Source organism: Periophthalmus magnuspinnatus, chromosome 20 (assembly GCF_009829125.3).
Source record: "Periophthalmus magnuspinnatus isolate fPerMag1 chromosome 20, fPerMag1.2.pri, whole genome shotgun sequence".
In the NCBI taxonomy this organism is placed as follows: Eukaryota; Metazoa; Chordata; class Actinopteri; order Gobiiformes; family Gobiidae; genus Periophthalmus; species Periophthalmus magnuspinnatus.
This window is the reverse complement of record NC_047145.1, coordinates 8,776,947-8,804,775: the sequence shown is the minus strand read 5'-3', so window position 1 is coordinate 8,804,775 and position 27,829 is coordinate 8,776,947. Positions and strand designations below refer to the sequence as shown.

Sequence of the window (27,829 nt, the reverse complement as noted above, 5' to 3'; positions counted from 1 at the left end):
AAGTGACTCACCAGTCACCAAACTAAGCTACCTATATTTTCTCGCAGACCCTAGCCTGGATAAACAACTCCCCCTACAGTACAAATGCAGTGACGCAGCATAAATTGAAGTTGATCTTAAGTCTATTCCCTCCATGGTCTAATTCTTTTCCTGTTCCAGAAATATGAATAATAGTCTTTCATTCCCACAAATTAAAAACTAACTGTATTCAAAAGTATCTTTGTCCCTGTCTGGTATTATAATGTCCTTCTGTATTATAGGCTATTATTTGAGAACAATGAACTGTTATAAGCAGACTGGGTCTACTAAGGCTACTACTGGCGTTTTTAAAAGTATATACCTGAACCAGGGTCTTCTTACAAAATCTGAAATTATGCCTTAGGGTCTGTGTGAAATCAATAGAAAAAGTGTGTTCTTGCTGGACTCATTCTTAGAATAAGTGTTAAGGTAAGGGTTAGGATTTGGATAATGTCACACAGAAAGAATAGCAATCCTAGATTAGGCTTCATGGCACCAGTTCACCAGATCTGAGTTAAGGTATACTACATGTTTGGGAATTAGTCCTCTGAATCAGACCAATCCTCCAGTGCCACTTGGGGCTATCTATGTATTAGGGGTATCTGGTAGATTTAATCTTGTTTAGCCTTTTTATCATACCCCGGCATGAGGAGTACTGTACGCAAACAGAAGGCTTCACACTGCATCGGAGTCAGATCTGGGACTTTGTGATGCCACAAGGCCTTTAACATTAACATGCACTGGACAAAAGCAGACATACACTGAAAATAATTAATAGCCTATAAATTGTGCCAAATATAAAGAAATAAGACAAAAATGTAGCTAAAGGTAAACAAACAAATAGACTATTTAACAGATTAATGAAAATCCATCTTTATTTAGGCATTATTATCATTAGCTGCATCACGCTGTTGATGTTCATCCAGTCGCACATTAAATAAATTCACATATTTACTCAATGCAAAAGTTTATGTCACATGATAATGACAATATAAACAATAGCCTATTTCAATGCAGCAGAGTAAACCATGTATTACACTCATTTAAACTAGCCTACTATATGGATGATGTTGATATACTTATAGCGCTACCTTAATTATTGTTATACCTCCTTATTGCTACTATTAAAATGAATACTAAAATACTTTATTGATACTATAGGCTTTCTCTAAGCAATCCTACTCACAATGACTAATAATTATGACTTAATGTAGTGTACTTGCAGTAGAGTTAACAAACGCACTAGATGGCAGCAGAGACCAGGAGAATAGTGCAGACAGACGCAGTTCTTTCCTGTGACTGAGACAGAACAACACAGGGTCAGCAAATGATGCGAGCAATGACACCCACCAATGACAGACACATGTCCCTGGAACCTGTAGGCTATGGCCATAGAAAAATAAATGTTTTCCTAAAACTTTTTGTCTCGCGACTGCTGTCCCGGATGTTGCCATCGGAAGAGGGAGGTTGAGAGGAGAGCATGGTTGCCAGATATGTTAAAAAGTTCAATCCTTTCATACACAGATTATTGCTTCATGTTTTAATTGTGTTATTTTAGATACATTTAATCCTAATTTCACCATATCACCGTACTTTGGTGGTAATTCTTGTATGGGAGAGCAGACTAGACAAGGTTTCCCTCCCTTAGTCTAAAATTCTCCCCCATAGTCTAAAAAGAACATGGACTAGATATTGGCATAACACAATCTCATAAAAAGTAACTATACTATTCAAAAAGACTGATGTAATATGAGACATTCAAACGCCATAAATTTTATGAATGAGAATTATGAATACAGAAACTATTAGTGCCTCCATAGTCTGGACAAAGTCTATGTGAGAGACAACCATACCTATCTAGTCAAACCTGGCAACCCGTCCGCAGCGCTGGGGCTCGGGTTTTCTCTCAGTAGCTCAGAGACACGGCTGTGTGTCGGAGTGGGAGATGGACTGAGTGAGGGCGCTCTCCAACAGCCAAGCCGTTAGCATCGAGATACCCACTGCTCCAGTCAAATCAGAGACGAATGTCAGGCTGCTACCAACACGACAAAACCTAGTATCCCTACTAGTCTTTCACATCCCACTCAATCACACTAACACGGCATTGATGGTAATGTATGCAAGGAAACAACCGAGACTCGGCGATGGGTAAACATTTCTCTTTACTTCTACCGATTTCCTTTCCTCGTAGCTACGCTTTGACAATCCGCCATTTTTATCGAAACCAAAATAAGTGTAGAAACTTGCATGTACAGCTGTTGCAGGGCCTTCTGTTCTAAACAAACAATGACGTGCAAGTTCGTCTGACCGCAGTTTTCTTTCTTTGCAGGTGCGACCGAAGAGATTCTCAGCCCTATCAGGTTTGTGCCTTAGCCTCTCACTAGTTAGCTTGCTAGCACCAAATCAGATTAAAATGGACACTGTAGTGGAGGCTTCCAGAGCGCAGAAGGCCCCAGGCAGTGCGGAAAATAAAGTCACAAGAACGTGCTAATTGGAGAAAATTGGCAGCCGAGATGTTTCAGTGATCCTGAAAATGAATAATGCGGCTTAAAGTTGATCTTAATCGTGGAAAGTCGTCGAATTGAATCGGCTTGAAAAAGTAGTGACGACTTTTATTGCTGCTACGCTTAGCATTAGCGTTTGCTAGCATAGCCGATTAGGGCCTCACTGCTCTAATTAATATAGATATTAATTAATCCAGTTCAAAATCTAGTATGATTCAAGTCAGTAATTTTGTCTTTTTTTATTTATTTATCGCAATTACAAGTAAACCCTTTCAATAATTGTGTTATTCTACTGACTTGCTTTTAGCTTTGACATTATGTTTTTTGCTCTACTAAGATCTAATATATGATTATTATAAATGTCCACAAACAATTTACAATCAGATCTGATAACAGCAAGACATGTCAAAGTGTCCTATAGGCTTTTAGTACGTTGTTTGACTAAACAATTGCTCACACTGCCTTACAACCACTTGTAGAGGTCCTCAATAGTTATTAATACAAATAAGTCATATTATGTAAATAAGTAAAACACAATGTGTATTCTGCTTACAGACCCTTAAATACTCATCTAAGAGCCATCCAGGAGGAGACCACCGGCATGATAAGATGCGCAGCGACTCCGATGTCACTCCTCCATGCAAAGTGCTGCGGAGGTCTGATAGCCCTGACAACAAACACAGTGACAGCACCGGGCACAGCAGAGGGAAGGCCGTCCATGCACATCGGGCCCGGGAAAGGGATGGAGGTGAGACATTGTGCTTCTCATAGTTAAATACATGTTGAGAAGGAACTTTTTCTGGCTGCTGGTTTCATACTTTGCTCAGACCACAGACAAGTGGAATTATTTGATATGGCTCAATTTGTCTGAAGTCTGGAGGATATTTTTTATTATGAGAAGATTTTACCAACCTGTCATAATTGTGCTTTGTTCATCTATTATAAAAAGAGTGGAAATTTGTTGGGATGTTGAATTAGCAATGCAATTTAAATACTGTCAATGCATAATTAAAGGATTTTTAGGCAAAGCATCGCAAGCTTATTTTCAAGCTTAAGAGCTTTTAACCATCATAATTGTTCTCCCTCATCATTTGCTTACTCAAGATTTGTATTTTGATTGATTTTGATTGGTAGTTGTAGTGTAGTTGTTTTGAGTAATCAGTCCTGAATTTGAGGCTTGGCCTCTGTTAGTTTTCTTGTACCCCCTGTAAAAATTAAAAGCATTATAGAGGGAAGGGTCAGTCAACAAGGTGAGATGGCTAAAAATAATGCTTTTGATGACTAGCTGCAGTTATGAGGAACTGCTCTTAAGTTCTAATACAATATTAGTATTGATTTTTTTTTTAAGTTTTTATTTTTTGTGAAATCAACAGATACCATTGCAAAGGTTGTTTTCACACAAGTTAGGTTGACAAAGAAGAGCATTTGTTATGAGCGCAGTATTCTTGAGCCACTATGAGCCAGAGCTACATTCTGATGAGCAGTAAAGGCCGCTCCAAGAGCACTTGAAATGGGAGGTCTCGGAGTGGCTCCTTTTGCGCTCTACGGTGGCTCATCTCTCGCGCTCTGGGGCGGCTTGTCTCTCTCGCTCTGGGGCGGTTCATCTCTCTCTGGAGCGGGTGTAATGTCAGACGTCAAGCTGACTTACTTCACTGCGCAGTCCGTAGTGAAAGTAAAAGCACTCAGATTTAAGGCTGTAATGTTTGACTTGGTGCTGCAGAGCTGTCCGTTTCCAACGTGCATCTGATAAGGTAAACTGGATCAGTTCAATAAGTGAGACATTTCTTGGCGTGTCTTTGTCTGCACAACTAAGCCTTTGTCTGTCTGTGCTGTCCAGAAAAAAAAATGTCTTTACACATAGTCCTCCTGATGTATTTAGCCACACGTGGAAGAAAAGACCACTGCATATAGCGCTAGGGCTCATGGTGCGGTGTTTGGGGTGAATGATGCATTGTGCATGTGAACAAGTCCGACCCAAATCTACCATACACACACAAAGCGCAGTAATCTGTGAAAATGTCCAGATTTTTTTTTTTTTTTCTTAAAGGCGCTCTTCCTGATTTTCACTATCTTTCACTCAAGTGTGAAAAATTAGTAGTTCATTTTTAATTGTTTGTAATGGTCCAAAGTTATTTCACACGTGTGCATTCTGAGCATCTTTATTATTCAGATATCCACCATGGTAAATTATGCGTTTCACAATTTACAGAGACCAGAGCGAAGGTTTGCCGTCACAGTAATGCTAACAACAACTAGCATGCCAACTACACACTCTGGTACTTGGACAATGAAACATTTATATGTAGATTCAGACAGTACACAAGACTTAATTTGACTCGAAGAGCTGCTTATACAATATATTTGTATTAGGGTAAGACACATTTTACTCAAATACATAGCAATTATTTAGTCTTAAAGCTACCAAGTTTTGAGCTTTTTTTTGTTTTAAAGGGCCAACATCTGTTAATTAGATTTTCCCACCCTCACCTGGCCTTTGTTCAGGCTCACCTGTGCTCTCTGCTCTTCTGTCAGGCCAGAGCTGGCACATTAAGACAGGAGTAGTGTAGATAGCATCTAGTGATGATATCTGAGAATGCAACACGGCTGGGTCAACTAATCTAATTACAGATGGTAGCTTTAAACACATTTTTAAACAGCACTCAGTTTACTGATATACACTACTAGTCAAAGGTTTGGACATACAGTCTCATTCAATTTTGTTTACTACTTTCTACTTTCAGTATACTCAGAAGTCATCAAATTTAAGATGCAGGGTATATGAAATTATGTAGCAAAGAAAACAAGTTAAATAACTAAATAGTTTTTTATATGTTGTATTCAGATCTTCAAAGTAGTCACCCTTTATTTTGTTGACAGTGCTGCAAACCCTTGGCCTTCTCTCAATGAGCTCCTTGATAAAGTCTCCTGAAATGATTTTTGCTCCACAGATGTGCCTTGTCAGGGTTAAGAAATACCAGGAGTGCAAAGCAGTCATCAAAGCAAAGGGTGGCTATTTAAATTTTTTTAAACTCTTGAGTTTATTTATATTTTGTTAGATGTCATATATGTTCATCCAGTTGCCTTCAGCCAGAATCAACAATGATAATAAAGATGAAAAATAAATGAAAAAGTGTGTCCAAACTTTTGACTGGTAGTGTGGATTACTAGGGCTGCACGACACGATTCTAGTAAGTATTGCATTTAGATTTGCAATGTTTTAGTAGTTGGTTTGGAGTGCACATTGGTAACAAAAAACAATAACCTTTGAGAGAAGAATAAGAACTGCTAAACTAATACGAGAATCCCATGCATTTTAGAACGTGTTTATGGTCTTAATCGCAGGTGTAACAAGAAATATTTTGTTTTTTCAATTTAAAGACTTGCAATCATTTTGATTTGATAATTGCATCAGCTGAAATTGTGATTTCGATTTGATTGTGATATATTGTGATTGTGCTCACCTGTCCAACTAGTCTGTGCTACGTTGTGATCTAATGTAGAAGGGGAAGAGTGAGCATGATAAATGTCTGAACTTGGGACTGTCCAATCAATGTTAATTTGTCATATGCGTCTCTGAATATTCTTGTATTATTTTGAACAAAATGTATAACACTATTTACCAGCTGCATAAGAGTTTACTTCTTCACTTGTTTATTCTGATGAAATTCAAACTAACCATGTATTTCTCTGATTGGGTGATACTAAAGTCACACCAGTCGGAAATCTTGAATTCAGGACCCCGTTCCAGACCCCGACATCTTTGGAGTGTTGTCAAAGTATGTGGTTTTGACTGGCCAGTAGGGATGGGATGATATTAAAATTTAGACTCACGATATTATCACGATAATTATTAAAGCAATGTTTACAGTTAAAAAAAGTCACTAAAAGATCAATTTGTAGGTGTCTGAGCGATTTTTATCGTTTTTTCTTTTTTTTTTTTTTTTTGAAAGTGAAATTAACAATGAATGAATAATAAATGTGTGACTATTAAAAAACACACGAACCAACCTGAGAAAGCCCCCAGAAAAAGGATATGATAAAGGATATGCTGACATCTCAGCCATCAGCTGTGCAAAATGCTATTTAGCAAGTGCTAACCTAGCGATAGCAAAGTTAACACAAACATGTACCATTATTCATACAAATCCTAAACTAACACAAACTACGTTCAGTAGTTTATTTCACATGGTATGTTACTTACAATGGACAGTTTTGGCTCAAATGTGAATGCAAGTTGCCGCAACTTTTTTTTCGGCAGGCTCTGTATATCGGTGGCTCATCACCTTGTTGGTTTTGTTTTTCCAAAGCCATAATAATTCCACACATCAAACTTAAGTGGAGTGGAGAATTTAAATGTGTAGCGTAATCCGGATGCCGATTCACTGGCTGCCCACTAGCCATGAGCCATAGGGTCAGAAGCTAACAAGTTTCATTGCTATGATAGAGGACCCCCTTGTGGGCGAACACCAGAACTAACATCTTAAGATTGTATTGAAACTTAGAATTAGAATCGTGTGCGATGATCACGATTATTAAAAACGATAAATTTTGATTGGGATTAAGCGATATTATCGTATGTCAACCCATCCCTGCCGGCCAGGTAGTTTTTGTTTTGTGTGACCCTTCTGTCTACGTGGCTTTTTAATGGCATTGATATTTTTGGCCCTTTTTAGTGTAAACCTGCTGCTGCCTCTGGTGTCTGAGTGTGCCCACAAAGATCTATGCGTTCCACCATGTGCTTTTGTTCACTTTTTAAAATTTATTTCAGGTGTGTCAAATGACTGTCAACACTACTTAGATGGACCCGACTCATATTTTTCATGGCATTAAAAAAAAAAAAGTCTTTGCTACCAGGAAGTAAAGCTGTTGCGCTGTTAATAGGGCAGCAAGATTAATTGAAATCAAATAGAAATCACATAGAATGGACATAATGAACAAGCATTCTAATTTCTTCCACAAACAATACAGTATCCTCTTATTCTGTGCAAAAACCCTGACCCTGTAATTTAGATCTGTACTCTGTGAGATGGGAACAAAGTAACCAAGTTAATTTGATTACAAAAATGTTTTCATTATTATTATATTGCCTTGATGATTCGATTAATTTTCATAATAAAATACAACCGTGCGTACGTAGCGTCCGTGCAACCGAGCGTACGTAACCATTGTGATGCTTGTTTTTGCATGGAGCTTGTGTCTGTCTGCACAGCACTGCAACAGTGGAGAGAGCGGTGTATTTTAGATCCACGAGTCAGTTGAGGGAGCAGAATTTAGTTGTGCACAAGAGCACCGAGGACAGCAATGCCAAAAACAAACCAGTTAATAAATAAATGACTGCAACAAGGGCTGAAGACACGGAGGCTAAAGTGAATACACACAAAGCTAGCGCTGTGCTCAAAGCACTATCTACAGGATAAACACATGTCGATGTTGACTCTTATCTTAGCAGAAGCTATGTGACTTGAGTAAAACTTAAATTAAGTCATAGATACTGTAACACTAGTTCACACTGCAGTAGATTATGTTGACGAGTAAATTAGTAGGGAAAAGATTATTTACACCAATCGATTAATGAGTAATCTATTGTTTACTCATTACTAAAATAATCAATGGCTGCAGCCCTATTTTATTTATAGAGGGAGAGCCCAATGAGAGTACCAGACTTTTTTTTTTTCATGAGCGGCATTTTAAAATGCAGAACGTTACAAACAAAACAAATGACTATATGGTTCAATTTAAAACATTTAAAACATTTAAAACAGGTGCAGTTTTGATGCATATTTTATGTATATTTTATCTCCATAATCTGTTACAGATTACTGTTGAATAGTTATTTTCTGTAATTCAATGGGATATAATATTTGTTTCCATAATAACATTTTGAATTTTGAACTGTTGCATAATTCCAAGAAAGGATAAGTTTTTGTCAAGCCAAAATGCAAGATATTTATAGGCTGACTGATATATAAATGTATGAGGCTTTCTCTCATATTGCAATCAAACTAATTAAAAAGTAGTGGGCCCCTAAACGATCTCTTTCAAACCAGTCCAGCAGCAAACAAGAGTGTACTGTCAAAGTAACAGCAGAAGGGGTTAGCTGTGGACCTTTGTCTCCATTTCTTTCATTTACCAGTCCATCCAGGACCCCCAGGGCTTGTTCTTTTAAATGTAACGTTAACTCTATCATTCAAAGTATTATGTTTTCAATCCAATGCATACTTGCCTATGACATCAGCTGTCACTCTGGACCGGAAAGTTTTTGTTTAGTGCACTGTCGTTTTTCAATAAGGTCCATTTGAGTAGCTCGTCAATGCATATGGTTTTATTTTGAAAGGGCCATGGGAAGTGCTTAGATGTCAGCAAAGGCTTGACATAGCATCATACGCTATGAACCTTTCCGAAGTTTTGGGCCATTTCTGATATTTTTGGCCAAGTAAAGACACCGCTTTAAGGCGCGTGATGAAACGAAGCAGAAAGTGACTTGTGTGGAGGACCAGTGGCTCCCCATATGAGGCTTAGTGCCTGATATTCGCCAAACAAACTTTGGTTGTAGCCACAGCTGATCGTGTGAACCATTGCAGTGTGAATTTGTGCTTTCTTAGGTTTATATTCCTGTATATATATCTTGAAATGTGATATCCATAAATCTTTATATTAAAGTAAATTAAAAAATCTGGTACAGTGCCTTTTAAAACTTGAAATGCTGTCACACTAAATTTCAGCTTTAACCACTGCCTTTTTAAACATATAGGGCTGAGACTTAACTAAAAGCACCTTTCTGCAAGCGCATTGTCCCCAACTTCACCAGCAGTGCATGGCTTTGCCTCCCTCCTTTTTTTTTAAAAAAACAGTCTTTTACTGTTAATGCTTTGCACACATTGCGGACAGTCCACATGTTGGTGCATGTGGCAGCGCACTGAGCCTTGCCATTCCCAATTTGAGCCAGAACCAAATTTGCACCGAAATTCAATATGCACATCCCCATATGTTTTTCCTTAAGTACACTAACATTGGTTACTTACGACAGCAACACACACAGATAAACTGCATCTAATATGCTATTCATATCAGTATGGTATAAATGTGAAGGCACAGAAAATCTACAATGCAGAAATATCACTGTATACCCTTTTTGGAAGGATGACAAGTTTATAATCTTTGAGGATTTTTTTTTTGCTTATCTTTAATGCAACATTCTCAATATAAATGTTCATGGTCATGTAAGTCTTACCTACCTAATACCGTATCTTATTTTTTGTCTATGGTGACATTCTATACTAGCATTTCCACAACACCCGACTCTGGCCTTGAGTAGGGCTTCCTCCTACTTCTCTCCATGGAAATGGTGTTCCTTTTGGCTATAATCTTCCACAGTATAGCAGAAAATGAATGATGGTTTTAACTTTTTTTAACTGTACCAAAAGTCAAGGTGGCATGTCACCTACATTATTTGATGGGAACAAACTCATCATCACACTAGTAGCATGTGGCTCCTGTCCCCTATCAAAACTATGTATGAGGATTGAACTGGCCCTGTCTAAATCTCAGAGCCTTAACAAAACTTTGCCTCTATTTTTGTTTTACTGTGATGAGCCCAGCCACAGATCCACAGTGTATTTTGGTTAACTAAATGTTGATGGTTGGAAAAACAAGCTTTTTTTCTTTTCTTTTTTTTTTTAAATAACAAAAGAGGGAGTCCACATTGGGGTTTATTTTGTGTCTGATAGCTAAACCAAAGAGCAAACTAAACATATTATTTGCACAGATGATAAGCATAGAAATTATAATAATGTAACAATTTCTTTGGCCTCTGATTAAAAAAGACGAGGTATTTTTTGATCCGATATTTGGTGTGCTGCTTTGGCCGATGACTGATATTTGACAATATTTGTGATGGTAAAGTTTGCAAATTAACTTAACTTTTGTAAAAATGAAAATGTATTTGAGTTACTAGAAACTAGAGGCCAGGGGCTGCTAGATTTTATGTTTTTGGGGAAACCGCATAATTCCTGCATTTTGGAGCATTTCTACAGATTTTATGGCTGAATGGAGTATTTCCAGAAAAACATGCACAGCATGAGCAGACTTTTCTATGGATATATGACAGTGACAATAACACGAAGAATTAACATATAGGCTTTAAATCCCATTTCTTACTGCTTATATTGTATTATCATTTAGTGGGCGACAGTTGCTCAGTTGGTAGTGTGTTTGTCCACTGAGCTGAAGGCTGGCAGTTCGTATCCTGCTCTCATCATAAACACCATTGGTAGAGCAGTCACATCCACTGAATCACAGGTTGGCGATGTGATTCCAGGTCCCACAGATGAATACTGTTTTGTCCTTAGGCAAGACACTTAACCCGCCTTGTTAATAATAATAATAATAATAATAATAATACATTTTATTTGTTAGGCGCCTTTCAAGGCTCTCAAGGTCGCCGTACACATATACACACATACACAATACAAATAGAACAATGTAAAATGATTAAAAATACATTTAAAAACAAATATAGATTAAAAGACAGAGCAGTTATGGTCAGAGTGGTCAGGGTGAGAAGGCCTTTCTAAACAGATGAGTTTTGAGTTTAGATTTGAAGTGTGGGAGTGAGTGTGTGTTGCGGAGGTCATGGGGGAGGGAGTTCCATAGCTGGGGAGCAGAGCAGCTGAAGGCTCTGCTCCCCATAAGACGGGCAGGAGGGACAGTGAGGTCCCAGGTCCCAGTTCCCAGTATCTGTTTACTATGGTGTATGGATGTGTGTGTGAATGGGTGGTTCCTTGATGTAAAGCGCTTTGAGTGCCTTGAAGGTGGAAAACCGCTATATAAAATGAGACCATTTGACATAAAAATATACTGTATGTATTTTTTTTCTACTAGCATCATTTCATCTGATTAATGGAGTATATGGGTTCAGAAAAGTTAAAGAACTGTGCTGCATCTAAGATCTCTACAATCCTTTCTGAACCATCACCCACAGTTTGAGAAACAATACTCTAATCCAGTTTTCACCTGCACTTTAATGAGAATTGTTTCACCCTGTAATTGAAACATGTTTGTGCTGTAATGCTGTCAATGCATCCAAAGACCTGCATTTCTATTAAATTACAAGCATTTCTCAGTCTCTGCAAAAATCAATCTCACCTCTTTTTGGATAAGCTACAATCCTTTGTGCATGTTTAATAAGGAAACTCTGCATCACATCCCTCTGTCCTAGGCTTGGACACTGTAGCATTAGTTTTGATCACTATATTTTCAAGTTCAGGGGCCTGTAGGCTCTTATATCTGTGCATAAAGAAGTGGCAAGGAGATATGCACGCTACGGGATGAGAGGGAGATGAAAGGCTTGGAGCAGTACGGCAGAGTTGACCTTGATCCAAATTATTTCCTACATGTCTGGGCCGTGCACACATAGAACCGGAGCCATGTTAAATATATGTTCCATGAGGACTGCGGAGGGGCAGAGTAAAGCGTGCTGTGCCTGATGGGGCTTAATGTTTAGACCTACATGTTTGTAGTGGTCTACCTGTGTGCCTCCAGTTCCAGACGCACTTGTCCCTGCCTGGCCGTTGACCCACATTGTCTTTTCCTCGCATCTTTCTTTTGCTCCAATGGGGAGGGAGTCTGCATCTTTTTCTTCTCCACTCCTCTCCTCGTGTATCAGCCACACACATTCATTCGTTATTTCTCCCCTTACAACGCATATTTGAGCACTTTATTTACTAGCAAGTTGTCAAAAAGTAAGACTGTGGTCAGTGCATATGATGGCAAAGGAACGTAGATGGGCCTGTTCCTATGCACTAAATCCGAATCCAGCCTGTCAACATAGTGGAGAAATAGTGTTCGGGCCCAGAATCTACCGTACATGCAGTAAGGTGAGGCAGGTAGGACATTTCCCAGAAATACAATTTTGACCCGCAGCAGAAATTGGGATGAAGTGAGAGAGCGGGTTACAGTGCGGGATGAGACGTGAATGAGCTGCGCAGCAGTGCTATTTGTCGCCTGCCTGTCCTACCTGTGGCGGGGTATCTGGGGCTGAAAATGTTTAGCAGATATGTGAGCAAAGCTGAAATCCCGCAACTGAAGTTTTGGAAAATGAATTTGACGTGTATAGGAACGGTAGACAACTCCAGGCACTCCTAAGTTTCATAAGTAAAAAAAAAAAAGTTTGAGATAATAAGACCATGGCAGCTAAAAACTCACTATGGCAGCCCGCCGTGAACTAATATATTAATGGGAAACATTGAAATATACAGCCATATGATGCTCTTGTATTTCCATTTTTACTTCAAAAAGACAAATCTGATGCACAAGGACAAACTTTGAATGACACATAGGCCGTTTGATATTGGCTGTAACCGATACTGGAACCGATAACTTGGCCATTCCTAAAGACGTCTGTCCTGAATATCTGGAATAAAATCAAGCAAAGTGAAACAACAACAAGTTCCTAATAATAACACTATAATAAGTGAATAATCAATTTTTTGGGGTGTTTTAAAGCTACAATCTGTACATTTTAAGCTACTTCACTCCCTGAACTCGCTAATGGATCTAAAATACACTGCTCTCTCCACGTTTGCAGTCAGTGCGGTGCAGGCACTGTGCAGAAACAAGCTTCATGCAGAAATAAAATCCATGCTAAAATGGCAGTGGTTTTGCATGCTCTGTGCACTTCAGTTTCAACAGTTGTTGTAGTGGTTTTAAGTCATCTTGTGCCGCTGGACTCTGGCTCTGTGCACTGGAGCTCGACAGCGACAGGAGGGAGGAGGGGGGGGGTAGTGACAATAGCGCTGACGCACAATGCACCACACACAGAGGAGGAGACTGTGAAACAGAGGAGAGATGAATGGGATATCGGCTCTACTTTAAATCACTTTTGGTCCGTAGTTTGCTTTGCCATGTCAACTCTACTTCACATCAGATGTGTGAAAGGATGTCCAAACCGAGATGGGTACTATGTTGGTAGTGTTCATCCACTAATCTGAAGGTTGGCAGTTTGAATCCTGCTCTTGACATTAGCTCAGTTGTTTGTACATTAATTTGGAGGTCCCCCCCCCCACACACACACACACACACACACACACGTATTGTGTACATACATTTACCAAGCATGACCAGTGATAACCTAGTAATATAGTTTTTGGTGGCACCACCATTACTATGATCCAGCATGGGAATAATGTCAAAAGAAAGCCATACTATGCTCTGTACTGTAGAAACTGTTCTCTTGATTTGCTTGTTTGGGGGTTTATATTCTCCACAAATGCCTTCACATGTGCTTTGTATTAGTCATTCTTTTCTTTTGCTGCTTGTGAAGGACGGTTAATCCGTACCTCCTGCTGTATCATTATATCCTTTTCCGGAAAAGGCATTGGACCTGTCATTAAATAGTATGTAGAAACAGGTTTGGTCTTGCTTGTACCATTGTAAAGTCTCTGTCTTTGTTAGTTATAATGAAATCAGCTGTATATTTTCAGTTCATATATATGATAGAATTTGAGATTCAGACAAAAATTAAATTCATGAATCGAATACACAGTTGATCACCACACATACCAGACCTACCACCTTGTACTAGAGATCGACCGATATGGGTTTTTTAATGAACAATGTGATTGTTGTAGAGTAGAGTACAGAACAACCAATGGCCAATAAGCTCTGCCGATATTTTTGGGCCAATTTAAATTATTTTCTCCAAATTATGTAATTTAAATTTACTACAAACAAGTCTTTTTTTTTTACCACAAACCTGTCAGAGAGCAGAGACATTTGTGCAGCTCTCTCTTTGCACTAACGTTTTAACTATATTGTGACGGATGCTATCGTTGCCGATAGAGCGCAGTTGCGGACTTTAAATTACCGTAACTTGTGGTATCATGTAAATTCAAACAGCATCTCCAAGCAGAGGCATGGGGCTCTTTAAATATTTTACTGTCATTACGATAATCTGCTTACGAAGATGACGAATCAGAGAGCAGTTGCTGTGGGGATTTTCCCAGTCAGTTATTCGATGCGTCAAAGGAAAAATATGGATGGATGTGTAAAATAGAAGTAGTTGTGTGAAAAAATGCAGTACATGCTGATATTTCCTTTAACATGATTTTTATGGCTAAAAAGAATAGTCTAGTCTAGGCGAGCTATGCTGGTCAATAATGTGCTCAGTCTTTAAAGGGTTCATATTAAGCTTTGTGCGTATTGTTTAGGCAGTAGATTGACCAAAACAAAATATCTGCCTGTGCTGGAGATTTATGGCTGATGGCTGATGCGCTAAAAAGGACAAATATTGTCCCGGTATATCGGTTGGCCAGTCTCTACCTTGTACTCGCGGGTGTCAATTTACTGCAGCAATATTTGTTGTTCATAGATTTTGAGAAACACGTCAACCACTTTAGTACAGGGCTGATTCCTGTGATTAATTGCTGTTTTATTCACATATATTGATTCAGTGATTTTGGTTATTGCAGTTCTATGCTCAAAGATAAGATACTATTCACTAGTCATTTCGATGTCAGTGCGATTCCAGCTCCCGCAGATGAATACTGTCGCTTGACCCACCTTGTCCCCTGGTGTATGAATTTGTGTGTAAATGGGTGAGTGGTTCCTTGATGAAAAACGCTTTGAGAGTGCTGAAGGTGGAAGCATTATATAAAAATATTACCTTTGACCAGTGACCATTCATGTACTTGTACATTTGGTGCATGAGAACCACCGCTGTACTAAGAGGCTGAATTTTTTTGGATTACTTATTTTTTGTCAAAGCTAAAAATAATCTTTCAGTGTCTGAAAATACTTTTATGTTTAATGTAATTGCTGTCTTTCAGTGGGCCTAACTATCATTTGTATGAGATGTTAGCTGATCTTTTTGTCTTTCTGTTTTCCAGGGACCAGTAATTCACCACAAGAAAATTCTCACAACCACAGTTCCCTTCATAGCTCCAACTCTCACACAAACCCTGGCAAAACCTCAGACACAGTAAGTGTTCTGCACCTCTCAATGAAATTTTGCATTATTATGAAACTTCTTTTATCATTTCATGTATTTATTCCTGCACCTTGTCTGAAGTCCAAAGCAGGTTACACATTTCAGTGATCAGAACATTATTTTTGGTAGAAGCAGTTAAAATCCTGTCAGAAACAGGCCTGATAACACTGCGTGTGCGTGCCCTTTAACTGTATCTGTGGTCCATGTGAAATGAAGTTGCACGCAGTTGCATCAGAGCCTCAGCACAGCCTCACCTCTGAGTATGTGGTGGCCCATAGTGTCTAAGCCTCTTCTGTCTCCAGCCTCACGAACCAGGCGACGATTGGTCCGAACACATCAGCTCCTCTGGAAAGAAGTACTACTACAACTGCAGGACAGAGGTGTCCCAGTGGGAGAAGCCCAAGGAGTGGCTTGAGAGGTAACCAAAATCTTAGTTTTGCCCTCAAATGTGAGTCTGCAATGGCATTGTACTGAGTTTCTTTTTTACTGTGTTTGACAGAGAGCAAAGACAAAAGGAATCCACAAAGACCGCAGTTGTCAATAGTTTTCCCAAAGACAGAGATTACAGGAGAGAGGCCATGCAGGCAGCAGCAGCCCCCAGCTTTGGAACCAGTGAGTCTCTTCTCACTGCACACACATGAGCAGATGCACCGAACACACATCAACCTCACATACCCACATGTGCACCGCACACACATTACACATCAGCCTCGTGTGCATGTACACACCACACACACCAGCCTCACGTGGCCATGCACAAGAGTTAGGCCTCCCAAACACTTAACAATCATACCAGTGGCATTGGAGTTTTTCTGCTGTGACTTATCAATGGCAAGAAACCAATTTGGCTTTAATAGTTACTCCTTATGGCAATGCTGCCAAGACTTCCCCGCTCTAGTGGGTCAGTGGCTGTGTTTACTTGTACACCAATAATCTGATCAATATCTTGTTTCTGGAATTGTCAGTTATTAAATGACACGTAAAGATCTAAATCCGAGTAACCTGATTACATTCTGATACAGTATGTAAAATGCATCTAATGTCTGATTTGAATGTAATCACGTGTCAATAATCAAATCTTCAGTTATCTGATTTTACTGGCTATGTAAATGTAAACAGTGACTTTGCATGCTTTTATGAGCCATTTAAAAGAATAAGGACACCTCTAGCCCTGGTACTGCCTGTAGTTCAGAAGTATGTGCATGAAAAACACTTGGTTGGCCTTGCGTATCATGTAAGTAGTATAAAATAACACCAACATTTTAGAAAGCTTAAAAACTGAGGTCAACTGGCTGATCAGATTTACAGAGGGATACTGAGATTTATTGTCAGAATTGTAAAAACTCAAAGGAATGAATTGGGGCACACAAATTAAATAAAACCTCAACTCCAGGTATGTATTTGATGAGGAGACAACTTTTTAGCATGGTCAAAAAGTCCATTTTACATAGTGTTGGCCCTTACTGGTGAAGTAGCGGAGTGAATGTTTGAGATTTTCTGTGTTGTGATTGTGATTAGATTTGTGATTTATGTTTTAATAAGATTCTGTTCAAAGTTCAAATTTTAAAAGCTTCTAGAAAAATTGACAAAATCACTGAAATATGAAGTGACAAACTACAAAATACAAGAATTACATTTCAGAACATGTTTGTACAGATCTAAACTACAGGGTAAGCAGTTTTTATGCAGAATAAGACAGGATGCATTGTTGTTTGAGGCAGAACTTGTGATGGTTCAAAAATGGCAGCCATTGCAATTTTCTAATTTCGAAAATTCAAAAACTATCATTGTTATATATTGGACGTTTTAAATTGCAGTATTCATCTGAACTGACTTAAAAAAAGAAGCAAGTCTGCTGTTTAGAAAACTGCGGTGCCCAGTGAGAGCTGACGTTGCTGTAAACACAACACAATAAAGTTGTCGGCACCTCCATTGGATAGCCGCATATACTAGTGACCCGTGGATTTTTTTCCCCCATTTGTACCAAAATGATCCTATGCGTATCAGTGATTATGAAATTTGTTGAAAGAACAGTTAAAAATGGGGTTGATCAGCAAAATGGCACCTTGAAAATAAGTCGGTAATAACATGCACAAATCACTCCAAATACAACGAGAGGGCAGGTGAGGGGAAACAACTATAACATGGTTAAAAGCTCTGGAAAGTTAATTTAGCATAATCAGTCTGGCTAAAAGGTCTCATCACCATGCTTCTGTACTGATGGTCATTATCTTAGAGTGGGTAAAATCCCTGTTGTGCATTTTGACTGCAGTGCTGGAATTAGTCAATGTTTTCAAAGTGTGTATGTGACTGATTGTGCTGTTGAGAACTTTCTAAATGCTCACTTATGGTGATTTTAAGTTGGGGCTCATGATGTGGGTTATTACAAACAAATGGGTCACTTAATGGGGTACTACATTCTCACTGGGTATTAGTTCCTGAAGAGGGGAAGGTTTCATAAATCAGTCAAGATTTACCAGGATGTGGGACTCTCCCGCTTTCCATTCAATGCATATTTGCTTATTATCGTTTTTATATTTTCATTGATTATTTCTATATTGTGGGAGTTATGCTACATTCTTTTGTGCATGGGGAGAGAGAACTTGTATGAGGTTGTGGTGAATTTTAGGAATCACTTTTTAATCACTTTTACTTGGTGTTTTGCTTTGCAGCTAAAGAATGCTACGTACTATGCTATGCTATGTACTAACTGCATTAGTCAGAGTTCAGAATCAGAGTGCCGTTCAAAAGCGGGCTTCATTTAAAAGAAAAAGGTCTATTCAGTTAGTCCCATTAAACAAACAAAAACCTTAACAAAAACTCTTTTGAAATGCAATTAGTTGGTATAAATAAGTCATGAACCTACAATCAAATGTTACTGTAATTATTTAAACTAAGTATTTTTGTATGTTTCTGTAAAATATTACAAATAAGCCCCACTGTCTTGAACAATAATTCATAATGAATCTGTGTTGGTCACAGGTTTATTTAGCAACAGCTTTGGTTGGGTTATTGTTGCTTGCAGGTGTAACTGGCTCTCACAGTGAGATGCATGACAGGCTAGAAGGATAGTAGCATATGTCCTGATATCTTTTAATTTGGTAAAATTATTTGTCCCTTTTTACCTTATTTTCCTCTTTGAGCACAAGGCATTTAACTGGACATGTCTTTGTTCTGTAGCAGTGCTGCACTGCTCTGCACTTGTAAAAATTAACCTCATGCATGTGAGGACCAGTGAATGACTGTTAAATCGCTTGAGTTGATGCGTTAACTTTGTCAGCTCTTACTGCAATATGCCAAGGCCTAAATTGTTAAGAGTAGGTTTGTCTTTTTAATACAATTAGATAAATGAACCAGATAAGTTAGATGAATTCCCACCCCCAGTCTCATGACCTATCAGCACTGCTACACCAAGCTAATGGATTCAGAGAACTCTCCTTACAGTTAGCAGTAAGATTCCGTCCAATGTGCAGCCCACAAGTCTATGCCATCCATGCTCCTACACAACAGTTCTTCATAATTATGCAAACCCATGCCACAAAACTGTACACACTTTGTTTTAGTTTGGTACTGCTGAATAACGTCTGTACTATCCCAAAAAATTGCTGATTCAAACATTCAGATTAGTCCTATTGGCTCTCAATGCTTCCGATTAATGAAGGAGAATGTGATGGCCCACCATAGTCTAAAATTAAGGGATTGAACAATATGGATTTTTATTTCTTTATAAAAAAAAATAATTTGAGCAGATACCAATAATCGATAATGCTGTTGTGGCCAATATTTGCCGACACCATTGTAAGTAACCGAAGATCTGATAAAGATTTATCTGGGATATAAAATTGTTACATGTTCATGGAAACATACAGCCATATTACGGTCTTGGGGCAGAGAATGGGGCAGTGCATGTATTGAGTATCTCTGTAGAGTTTTGAAGAATCCGTATCAATATTGGCTCATACCGATACTGGATCTGAGATATCGCCCATCCATACTAAAATTCTCCCCATAATCTAAAAACAACCTAAATTACACTTTGGCATAACAAAATCGCAACGTGTATTTATTTATTTTTTTATAAAAAGTAACTAATACTGTTCTGAAAGACTGCTTACAATAGCAGAATACACAATACAATATTAAAAAGTCAGGGAAAAAATTATGGGAAACGCTGGGCTCTGACACTAACAGCTCGCACGTCCTCTTGTGTGTCCCGCCAGAGTCTGCCCAGGGGGAGAAGCCCTCTGCAGCGGCCCAGTCTTCATCCTCTGCCTCTGGGACCTTGAACCCCTCCAGCGCACCCTCTGGTTCCTCCGCCTCTACTGTCCCTGTGTCTCCCGTGCTTCAATCCACAACCCCTCCACTACTCCAGGACCCCAGCCTTCTGCGACAGCTCCTCCCTGCCCTGCAAACCGCCCTCCAGCTCAACAACACCAGTGTGGACATGGCCAAAATCAACGAAGGTAACATGCATTTTGTAAAGTTTGCTTGGACACGTGTGCAAGTCTTGAGCAATTCATCAGCTTTTCTAATCCCCAAAGCTTTACGTAGTGTGGTTTATGGATTTCCTCTCATGTCGATTCAAGTTTCAATAGAGGTTGACCAATACATTATTTTCCATGGCCTATGCTGGTTCTAATTTTTTAGAATCCAGCAGCAGCCAATGGCCGATAAGCTCTGCTGATATGTAGAAGAGAGTTAGATAATTTTCACAAAAAATATGATGTGAATTTTCAGATGCATTAAAAAGTGCTAATGTTGGCCAACTGAATTTGTTGTCTATTTCTAGTTTATAATCAGCTGACATGGACACCAACATTTTATCTGTATGGTTGTAATCCCTCATAAGCATCTTATACTTCACCTAAAACATTGCATTCTCCACAAGTGAATGGTTACATTCATGTTAGTCTGCATGATCATATGAACATGAGCCTGGAGACTTCTATGCATCACACAGAAGCTGCTATAGTTCTGTCAGTATTTATCACAGCTACATATGGCTTTCTGCTGTGCATAATCATAACTGTTCATGATTTATCTGGGAACATATTTTTGTCTCTATGTTGCCAAAACCCTCTTTATTGAAGACTGCATTGACCCCCAAATTTGCTCAGGTGACTTGGGCACCCATTTAGGGAAGAGGTAGTGTAGAGATCTATGACATAGGCAGAGTGCAGTTTCAGAACTGCTGTCATGCAGTTAGTTTGGGGGACAGTACAGAATTTCAGCAACCCAATCTTTTAAAGATACAGTATGTAACTTTCTGGAGGTGGCATGACACCTGCATTATTCAATGGAAATGGAAAGTTAAAACCATATTTGAGAACATTCTCCATGGATTAATGCCATTCTGTGGAAGATTATAGCCAAAGGAACAACATTTCCAAGGAAACAAGCAGGAGGAGGCTCTTCTGCAGGCCAAACAAGAGTCAGGTTTGTGGCGATGCAAGCCCACCCATTAAGGATACATAGTTTTCTACTTTTTTCATTGCAATAAATACAACTAAAATAAAATAAACAAAAACGTGCTTTTATTTTAGAACACGTTTGAAAGCATAATTTTGACTAAAACATTACATACTGTAGCTTTAAAATAGAATATTGAATATCAATTACTATAAATAGTTTAAAAGTTAATGTGAGATCTTTTTGTAATTTGTTTGAGCTAAATTAGATTCATAAATGTTTATACAAACACATGTTGCTACATCACTGGTCCTGGCAGATACTAGTTGTACCTGCATTAGTTGCTTTGCTCTATCATGGTCTGTGTTTGTGTCCAGTTCTCACAGCTGCGGTCACACAAGCGTCACTGCAGTCGATGCTTCATAAGATCCTCACTGCCGGACCCTCAGCGTTCAACATCACTACTATCCTCTCGCAAGCGGCTCAGCTCTCCAGCCAGGGTAAGACTCAGACTCTGCAAACTGATCTGCACTTGCACATGATTTACCTGAGCAGTGTATATCAAATGCATAAGGGTCTGAAACAGGACCATAAAGAGCGTCAAACCTCTGTCTACTTTGGCATGGTCCAACCACAGCCACGAATTTGAGAGCATTTGAGAGACACATGATACATCTGAATATTCTCGTAACATTCATATAACTTTTTTTTTTACCTGAGATGAATAACAGTGTGATGCTTTGACTGGTTATTCTGCAGAAATCCACACCATTTCTCTGTCCTGTTTTCTTGCTTTTTCTTTTTTTTTTTTACTGGTAAAATCCTGTTTGTCCTATCTGGGAGACAGGATGCTGTTCCAGAAGTATTGTCAAAGCTTGTGGTTTTGGGTAGAAAGGCAGGAATCTGACAGGTTTTCTAATTATGACTTGGTTTGGTGGAATAGTATTTGTGTTTTACATCGGTTTTAGTGATGGTTAAAAAATACAGGAAATAACGCTGAGTTCTAAAATGGAATAGCGGTTCTCTGCAGTCGTGTCCCAATTCAACAGCTGTATCCTTCGAAGGACCCAGTCGACGAAGGCTCCTCCTCCATGTAGCCTCCATGGACCACAAAGGGTGTGCCAAAATGGGGCAGGTCTGGCCCACAGAGCCATTCTCGTCACCCAGCAACCAAAACATGCTAACTCTAACGCTCGGATCAATTAAAAATAATTCGATCTAGTTATAAAATAGTTGGATCATGAGCCCAAGATAAATCTCATCCAAATCTTATGACTAAGAATGCAGTAGGGTAAGGGCCTTCAAAAATGTTATTAGTTATTGTAAGAGATTGACTGTAAAGGACCAATCACTGGCTCTTCTTTGTCTTGGACTTGTTTACTTCCCAAAACAAAGGAAAATTGTTTCAGAGTTAAGTCTGATCTGTCATCACTGCTGAGACTTTCAGCAAAATAATGAGCCCCGTTACACTGACAGTAACTATAACGGCATTACAGCAGAGGAAAGGGTCATTAGGTAGATTACTTGTTACGGGTAAAAAATAATGACATTATTTCCAACATTTGTCTCAGTATTTTGGATGGAATTTTCAGTGTTGATGACCATTTACACACAACAGATTAAACCTTGATTTAACAATATAGAGATTTCTTTAGTAGTCTTATCATAACTACTGTGTAACTTTGACAAGTTTTAGCCCTTGTTAACATTATGGTTGCTAGGTAAGTTACTGAATTACCGTTTCATATGTCACATCTTCTTCCTGTGTCCAACCAGGAAGTAAAATGATAAACCTCAACAAAATTAAAAAGAAAAAACTATGCAAGATTTTTTGTAATATCTTAGATATGTCTTGTTAGCTGTGTTTTAGCGAAATGACCTAACCTGTCATATACACTTTAATCTGTACTGTTACATGGTGTTTTCCTGTGTTGCAGCTGCTCAGCAGTCCAACCAGTCGCCAATGTCATTAACGTCAGATGCCTCGTCACCACGGTCATACGTGTCCCCTCGGATCAGCACGCCACAGACCAACGCCGGGCCCCTGAAACCTCTGCTCAACACACAGCCCGTCATTGCACAGGCGAAGGTAACAGTGCCGCACTAGAGCTGGGCCATGCTGACTAAAATGAAGATCTTTTTTGTATAGTATATTTATTAGCAATGATTATTTTTATGTTTTTGTAGTATCCCTTTGTTGTGCCAAAAGGTTTCTATAATGTATTTGTTCATGAAATGCTTCCCTCTATAGTCTGATTTCCATTGTGAATTTGTTGTGGCCAATATTTGCCAGTACTATAGGACTGAAGCAATTAATCGAGTAAATTGGGTAATGCACAAAGCCTGCATGGCACCGACTGCAGAACAGTGGAGAGCTGTGTATTTTAGATCCACAAGTGAATTTAGGTCTTTTGAACTAAGCCGTGCTCAAGCACGATTGCGTAAAGTGCTATGGCCCGCACTCACACCTGCACAACGGAACCGAGCCACAGTCCGGTGACATCATCACACGGCACTGTTTACGTGTCGCGCAGCCCTGTTATCGCTTTAGCAGAAAATATAAGACCAGAGGCATGAAATACCTCTTAAACAGCAAGGCACATAAGAGTCCTTTTGGGATACTCTCCTTTGTGAGTTTATGGATTAAATAATAGGGTGGAGCAGCGAGGACAACAGGAGACGAGGCTTCAAATCTTCCCGATTTGCTGTGAGTTTGGAGCAGAGTTCATTCACTCTTTCCTCTTATCCTCCATCCTCTGTGCAAAAAACAGGGCTTGTAAACATAAATGATGTGTGTGAGTTTACATGAGCAACAGAGCCGTGCTTCAGCCAATCTCCTCCAACCAGACCAATGTCCCAAAAGAATCGTGCCTGGGCACGGTTCGATTGGGCTAGTGTGAGTGCACCCTAGTATGCTTTTAAAGATATTTTATGGAAGGTAAAAAATTGATGGATTATTCGATTGATCAAAGTAAATAATGATAGATTACTCACTTACTAAAATAATTGTATCACGGCTGCAGCCGTATGATACTGATATTTTGTGTAAAATCCAAAGCACGGACCACAAATTTATGTTAAGTTTGATATAGTTCGATTTATATATATAATTTATTTTTAACCCTTTAATGACTGAGCCTTAGACTCGCCTAGACTTTTCTTTTTTTAGCCATAAAAATCATGTTAAAGGAAGTATGAAGAATGTACTCAATTTTTTCACACAACTACCTCTATTTTACATATTCATTGCGTCTAAGAAAAAATATGGATGGATAATTGACTGGGAAAATCCTCACGGCACCTGCACTCTCATTCGTCATCTTCGAGGGACAACGGAAGCAGATCACCGTAATGACAGTAAAATATTTAAAGAGCCCAATGCCTCTGCTTTGAGATGCCATTTGAATTTACATGAAGCACAATTGGTTGCGGAGTTACGGTAATGGAAAGTCCGCAACCGCACTCTATCGGCGACGATAGCATCTGCCTCTATAGGGTTAAGTAATTGTGTAAACATACAACCGTATAAAGCTTTTCTGTTTCCATTTTGACTCATTAGGCTGTTCAAAAGGGGCACACAGTGAATGGAGCAGTGCAAAAAAATCTACAAATTAGAATCTATATCGGCTGATACAAATACTGGCAACAATAATGGTTCCTAATACTAATAGATTGCAGACTGTTGACCATAAAAGTTACATAGTGCACCTTTAAATGATAAACTTGATATTAAAATGTTGCATATCTTCAAATTCATTCATTCAGAATAATGTTAATATGCCCTCTTCTACCCTGAATAGTTTAGAGTGCAGCTGTTCATGCATGTATATTTGTTGTTGTGTTGTGCAGGTGAGCTCCTCAGTGAAGCAGTCGTCTCACCCTCAGCCCTCCTCACAGCCGTCTGCCTCCAGTGAGAAGCAGCACAGCCACGATGCTACAAACGCCTCCCCTCGGACACTGCAGCGCCAGGGGTACGTCCTCCCAGCATCACCCCTGTCACTGACCTAGTCCAATTTAAAGAGGGAAAATTCTAACATGGTAGAAAGTTAAAAAAGTAGATTTTGCATAATGCTGTTCCTCATTTAAAATCATGCCTGAAGTGGTTTAAAGGTCATCCATGCAAGTTGGAGTATTTTAGCAACGCTTTTCAAACCCTCTTTACTTAACTGTGGACTTTTACTCACTCATTTTAGACCAGCCCTGATGATAAACTACAGTCTCCACTGCGGACTAGCACATGTTTTGTTCTGGCCTGAAAGCAAAACCTACTGGAGATTCAATGTGTTTGTCTGTCACTAATCCATTTTTGCCAAAAGTGTGGCTATATGTATGATTTTATTTTTATTAGCTGCTTTTATCATGGCTGCAGATTTTAGTCCCAATGCTAAATCACTAGTCTCGTAGCCCCTGTTCTACCTATTCAGTTCTTTGCCCCCAAACTTGTCAGAGTTCTGTGCATATAAACATAATGACTGTATTTAAGTCCCTACTAGTATCTGGACTGTGTGTGGCTATAGTCCTGTGATGATAATTACTATATCAACTTGTTAAGTATATAAAAGCTGGAGCCATATATGTAACAAAGAGAATTGTTTATTGTGTTATTTCTCTGTAACAATATATTGTGCTTCAAGATGTGTTGAAGTGACAGTCCTTTATGGCTTTCGTGGTTCATCCCCCTACATCATGGGCTTATGGCACCATCTAGTGGCCAGCAAAGGGAGTCTTTTTTTTTAAATAGCTATTTAGGAATATTGTTCTGTTGGTAAGGCTTGTATTATGACAACAGCTTGACCAGCACACTGTAGTTAACACAAAATTGTAATTGTCACAGTCATAGAACATATTTCTAAATGCCAACATAGGAAAATGCGTGTTTTGCCGCTGTAATCTTTTGGGATGTTTTGGTCATTTTAAACTAGGCTTGTTTTCATAGACGATATTTGTTTGGTTTCTCTAGCTTGAACTAAGAGCCCACCGCCTCTTCTAGTGTGTAAAATGGAATGTCTCTTGGCCAAGTCCTCTTTCTACTACATTGTCTGCCTCTCTCTAGGCGAAGTGAAGTTACTAAAAGTTGTTTTAGTAACGTTAAACTGTGGTTTTCATAGATTATAGTTATGGTTGTAATTGCATGCTTGGAGTAAAGGCTGAGTGCACTGACAGAATATTGTCCTGTGTGTGACAGCAGTCAGAGGAGTCCCTCTCCAGGCCCTAACCAGCTGTCCAACAGCACGTCCTCCTCTGCCACAGGCTCTCGGGCCTCCTGCTCCCTCACCCCTTCCCTATCTGCACACTTTAACGACAGCCTCATCAAGCATGTGCAGGGCTGGCCCGCAGAGCACGTCGAGAAGCAGGTACTACTGCATGATATCATCACTGTATATTTGTGTACAAAAGCGTGTGCTCATGTCGTGTGTGTGTGTGTATGTGTAGGCCTCCAGACTACGTGAAGAGGCCCACACCATGGGGAGCATCTGCCTCTCAGACAACTGCACAGAGCTCAAGAACCTGAGGTCTTTGGTCCGAGTGTGTGAGGTGCAGGCCACGCTGAGAGAGCAGAGGTACTGTGTGCTCCTCTTATTCATGGTAAAAGCATGCCCCACATATACTCAGCTGTGTCTCTTTTTTTACAGGATACTGTTTTTGAGACAGCAAATCAAAGAACTTGAAAAGCTGAAGAACCAGAATTCGTTCATGGTTTGAGGACTGTTGGCTGTAGACGTGTATAAGGAGAATATTGCACAGAGGAGCTGGAGGCAGAGCAGTTGTTGAGTTCTCTGGAGCCCAGCCCGCACACAGGAGCTGCAGTAGGCCTGCTCTGGCCTTCTTTGGACCGCTGGGCTGGGAGCATCCAGGAGAGCGCGAGGAGCTGCTGAGGCCAGGGGACATAAGACTTTAATGGCGGAAACCTGTAGATTTGTGTAGATGTTATTATCTATGTTGTAAATATGTTTTGTAGATTGAAGCCATGGAAAGCCATGTCTATCAAAGCTTTTGACATCCAAACTAATCAACGCTTAGGCGGCTACGTTCATTAGCTAGCCTTTCTTTCATGTTCACTTGTCTGCAGTTGAGAGTTCATGCTGTCAGTCAGTGGAGCACCGAACCAGTGTTATCTGCACAAGGAGGACCTGTAACAATACTGCTGTTTATCTGCACCTCAACACTAAAGCTAGAAGCTAGTCCTGCTCCTAAACCTCTGAGTTCACATCCTGCTTTTATCTTAGTACCAAAGATGTGGTACGAGCACTTTCCAATTACAGTACCAACTACTGTTGATCATCATAAATACTGCTTTTACCGGGGCACTGTAATCATTTGATCATAGTGCCCAAGTTCATCAGAATGAAGACTTTACTGACAGCAGGTGAATTGCATTACAAAGACAGGAGTGTCCCTGCTCCTACTCCTGCCCCTGCGTCCTGCTGTAGCACAGGACAGGTCCTCTTGGGTGCTCCTCTGGTTCAGTGGTCTGCTCTAGCTTCTGGTGGCCCTGCATTTCCAGTCTGAATAAACTACAGTGCCTGGTGGTGTGCTAGAGTGAGTGATTTTAAACGGTGAGTGAGATGTTTGGGCGTGCTGCTTTTGGACCACCCCGGCCTTCTCCGCCCTGCAGCGTCTCTGCACCTGCCGCGCCTCTGCACCTGCCCCACTGGCCGGGGCATCTGGGTCATTCCTTTGTACAGACAGAACACAGTTGTCATGAATGCTTTCGTATGGCAGTATGATGACACAGGTTAGAGTTCAGTCACAGGCAAGGTGTGGGCAGAAGCGCCTCAACAGTCCGCAGGGCAACGAGAGGTCAAAGGTCAAATGTGAAATGTATGTATTGTAATAAACATATTCAACTAATGTGTGAGCTGTCTGTTTTCTGGGACCTGAGGTTTGTGGGTGTCTATCAAGTTGACCATAG

The 27,829-nt window shown here is 39.6% G+C and overlaps 1 protein-coding gene across 2 annotated transcripts; it reads left to right on the top strand.

The window, feature by feature from the left end:
* The first annotated feature begins 1,924 nt into the window (after positions 1-1,924).
* waca (WW domain containing adaptor with coiled-coil a) lies at positions 1,925-27,768 on the top strand. 2 transcript variants are annotated; one of them, XM_033985699.2, is made up of 13 exons: positions 1,925-2,166; positions 2,348-2,378; positions 3,078-3,270; positions 15,407-15,498; positions 15,810-15,925; positions 16,007-16,119; positions 19,728-19,970; positions 21,294-21,416; positions 22,854-23,005; positions 24,766-24,887; positions 26,105-26,270; positions 26,350-26,477; positions 26,550-27,768. In XM_033985699.2, the coding sequence occupies exons 1-13, from the start codon at positions 2,126-2,128 to the stop codon at positions 26,617-26,619; spliced, it is 1,590 nt and encodes a 529-aa protein (XP_033841590.1). In that variant the 5' UTR covers positions 1,925-2,125; the 3' UTR covers positions 26,620-27,768. The 2 variants fall into 2 exon arrangements, with proteins under 2 accessions (XP_033841590.1, XP_033841589.1); XM_033985698.2 differs by having other exon boundaries at positions 26,102-26,270.
* Positions 27,769-27,829: the final 61 nt, after the last annotated feature.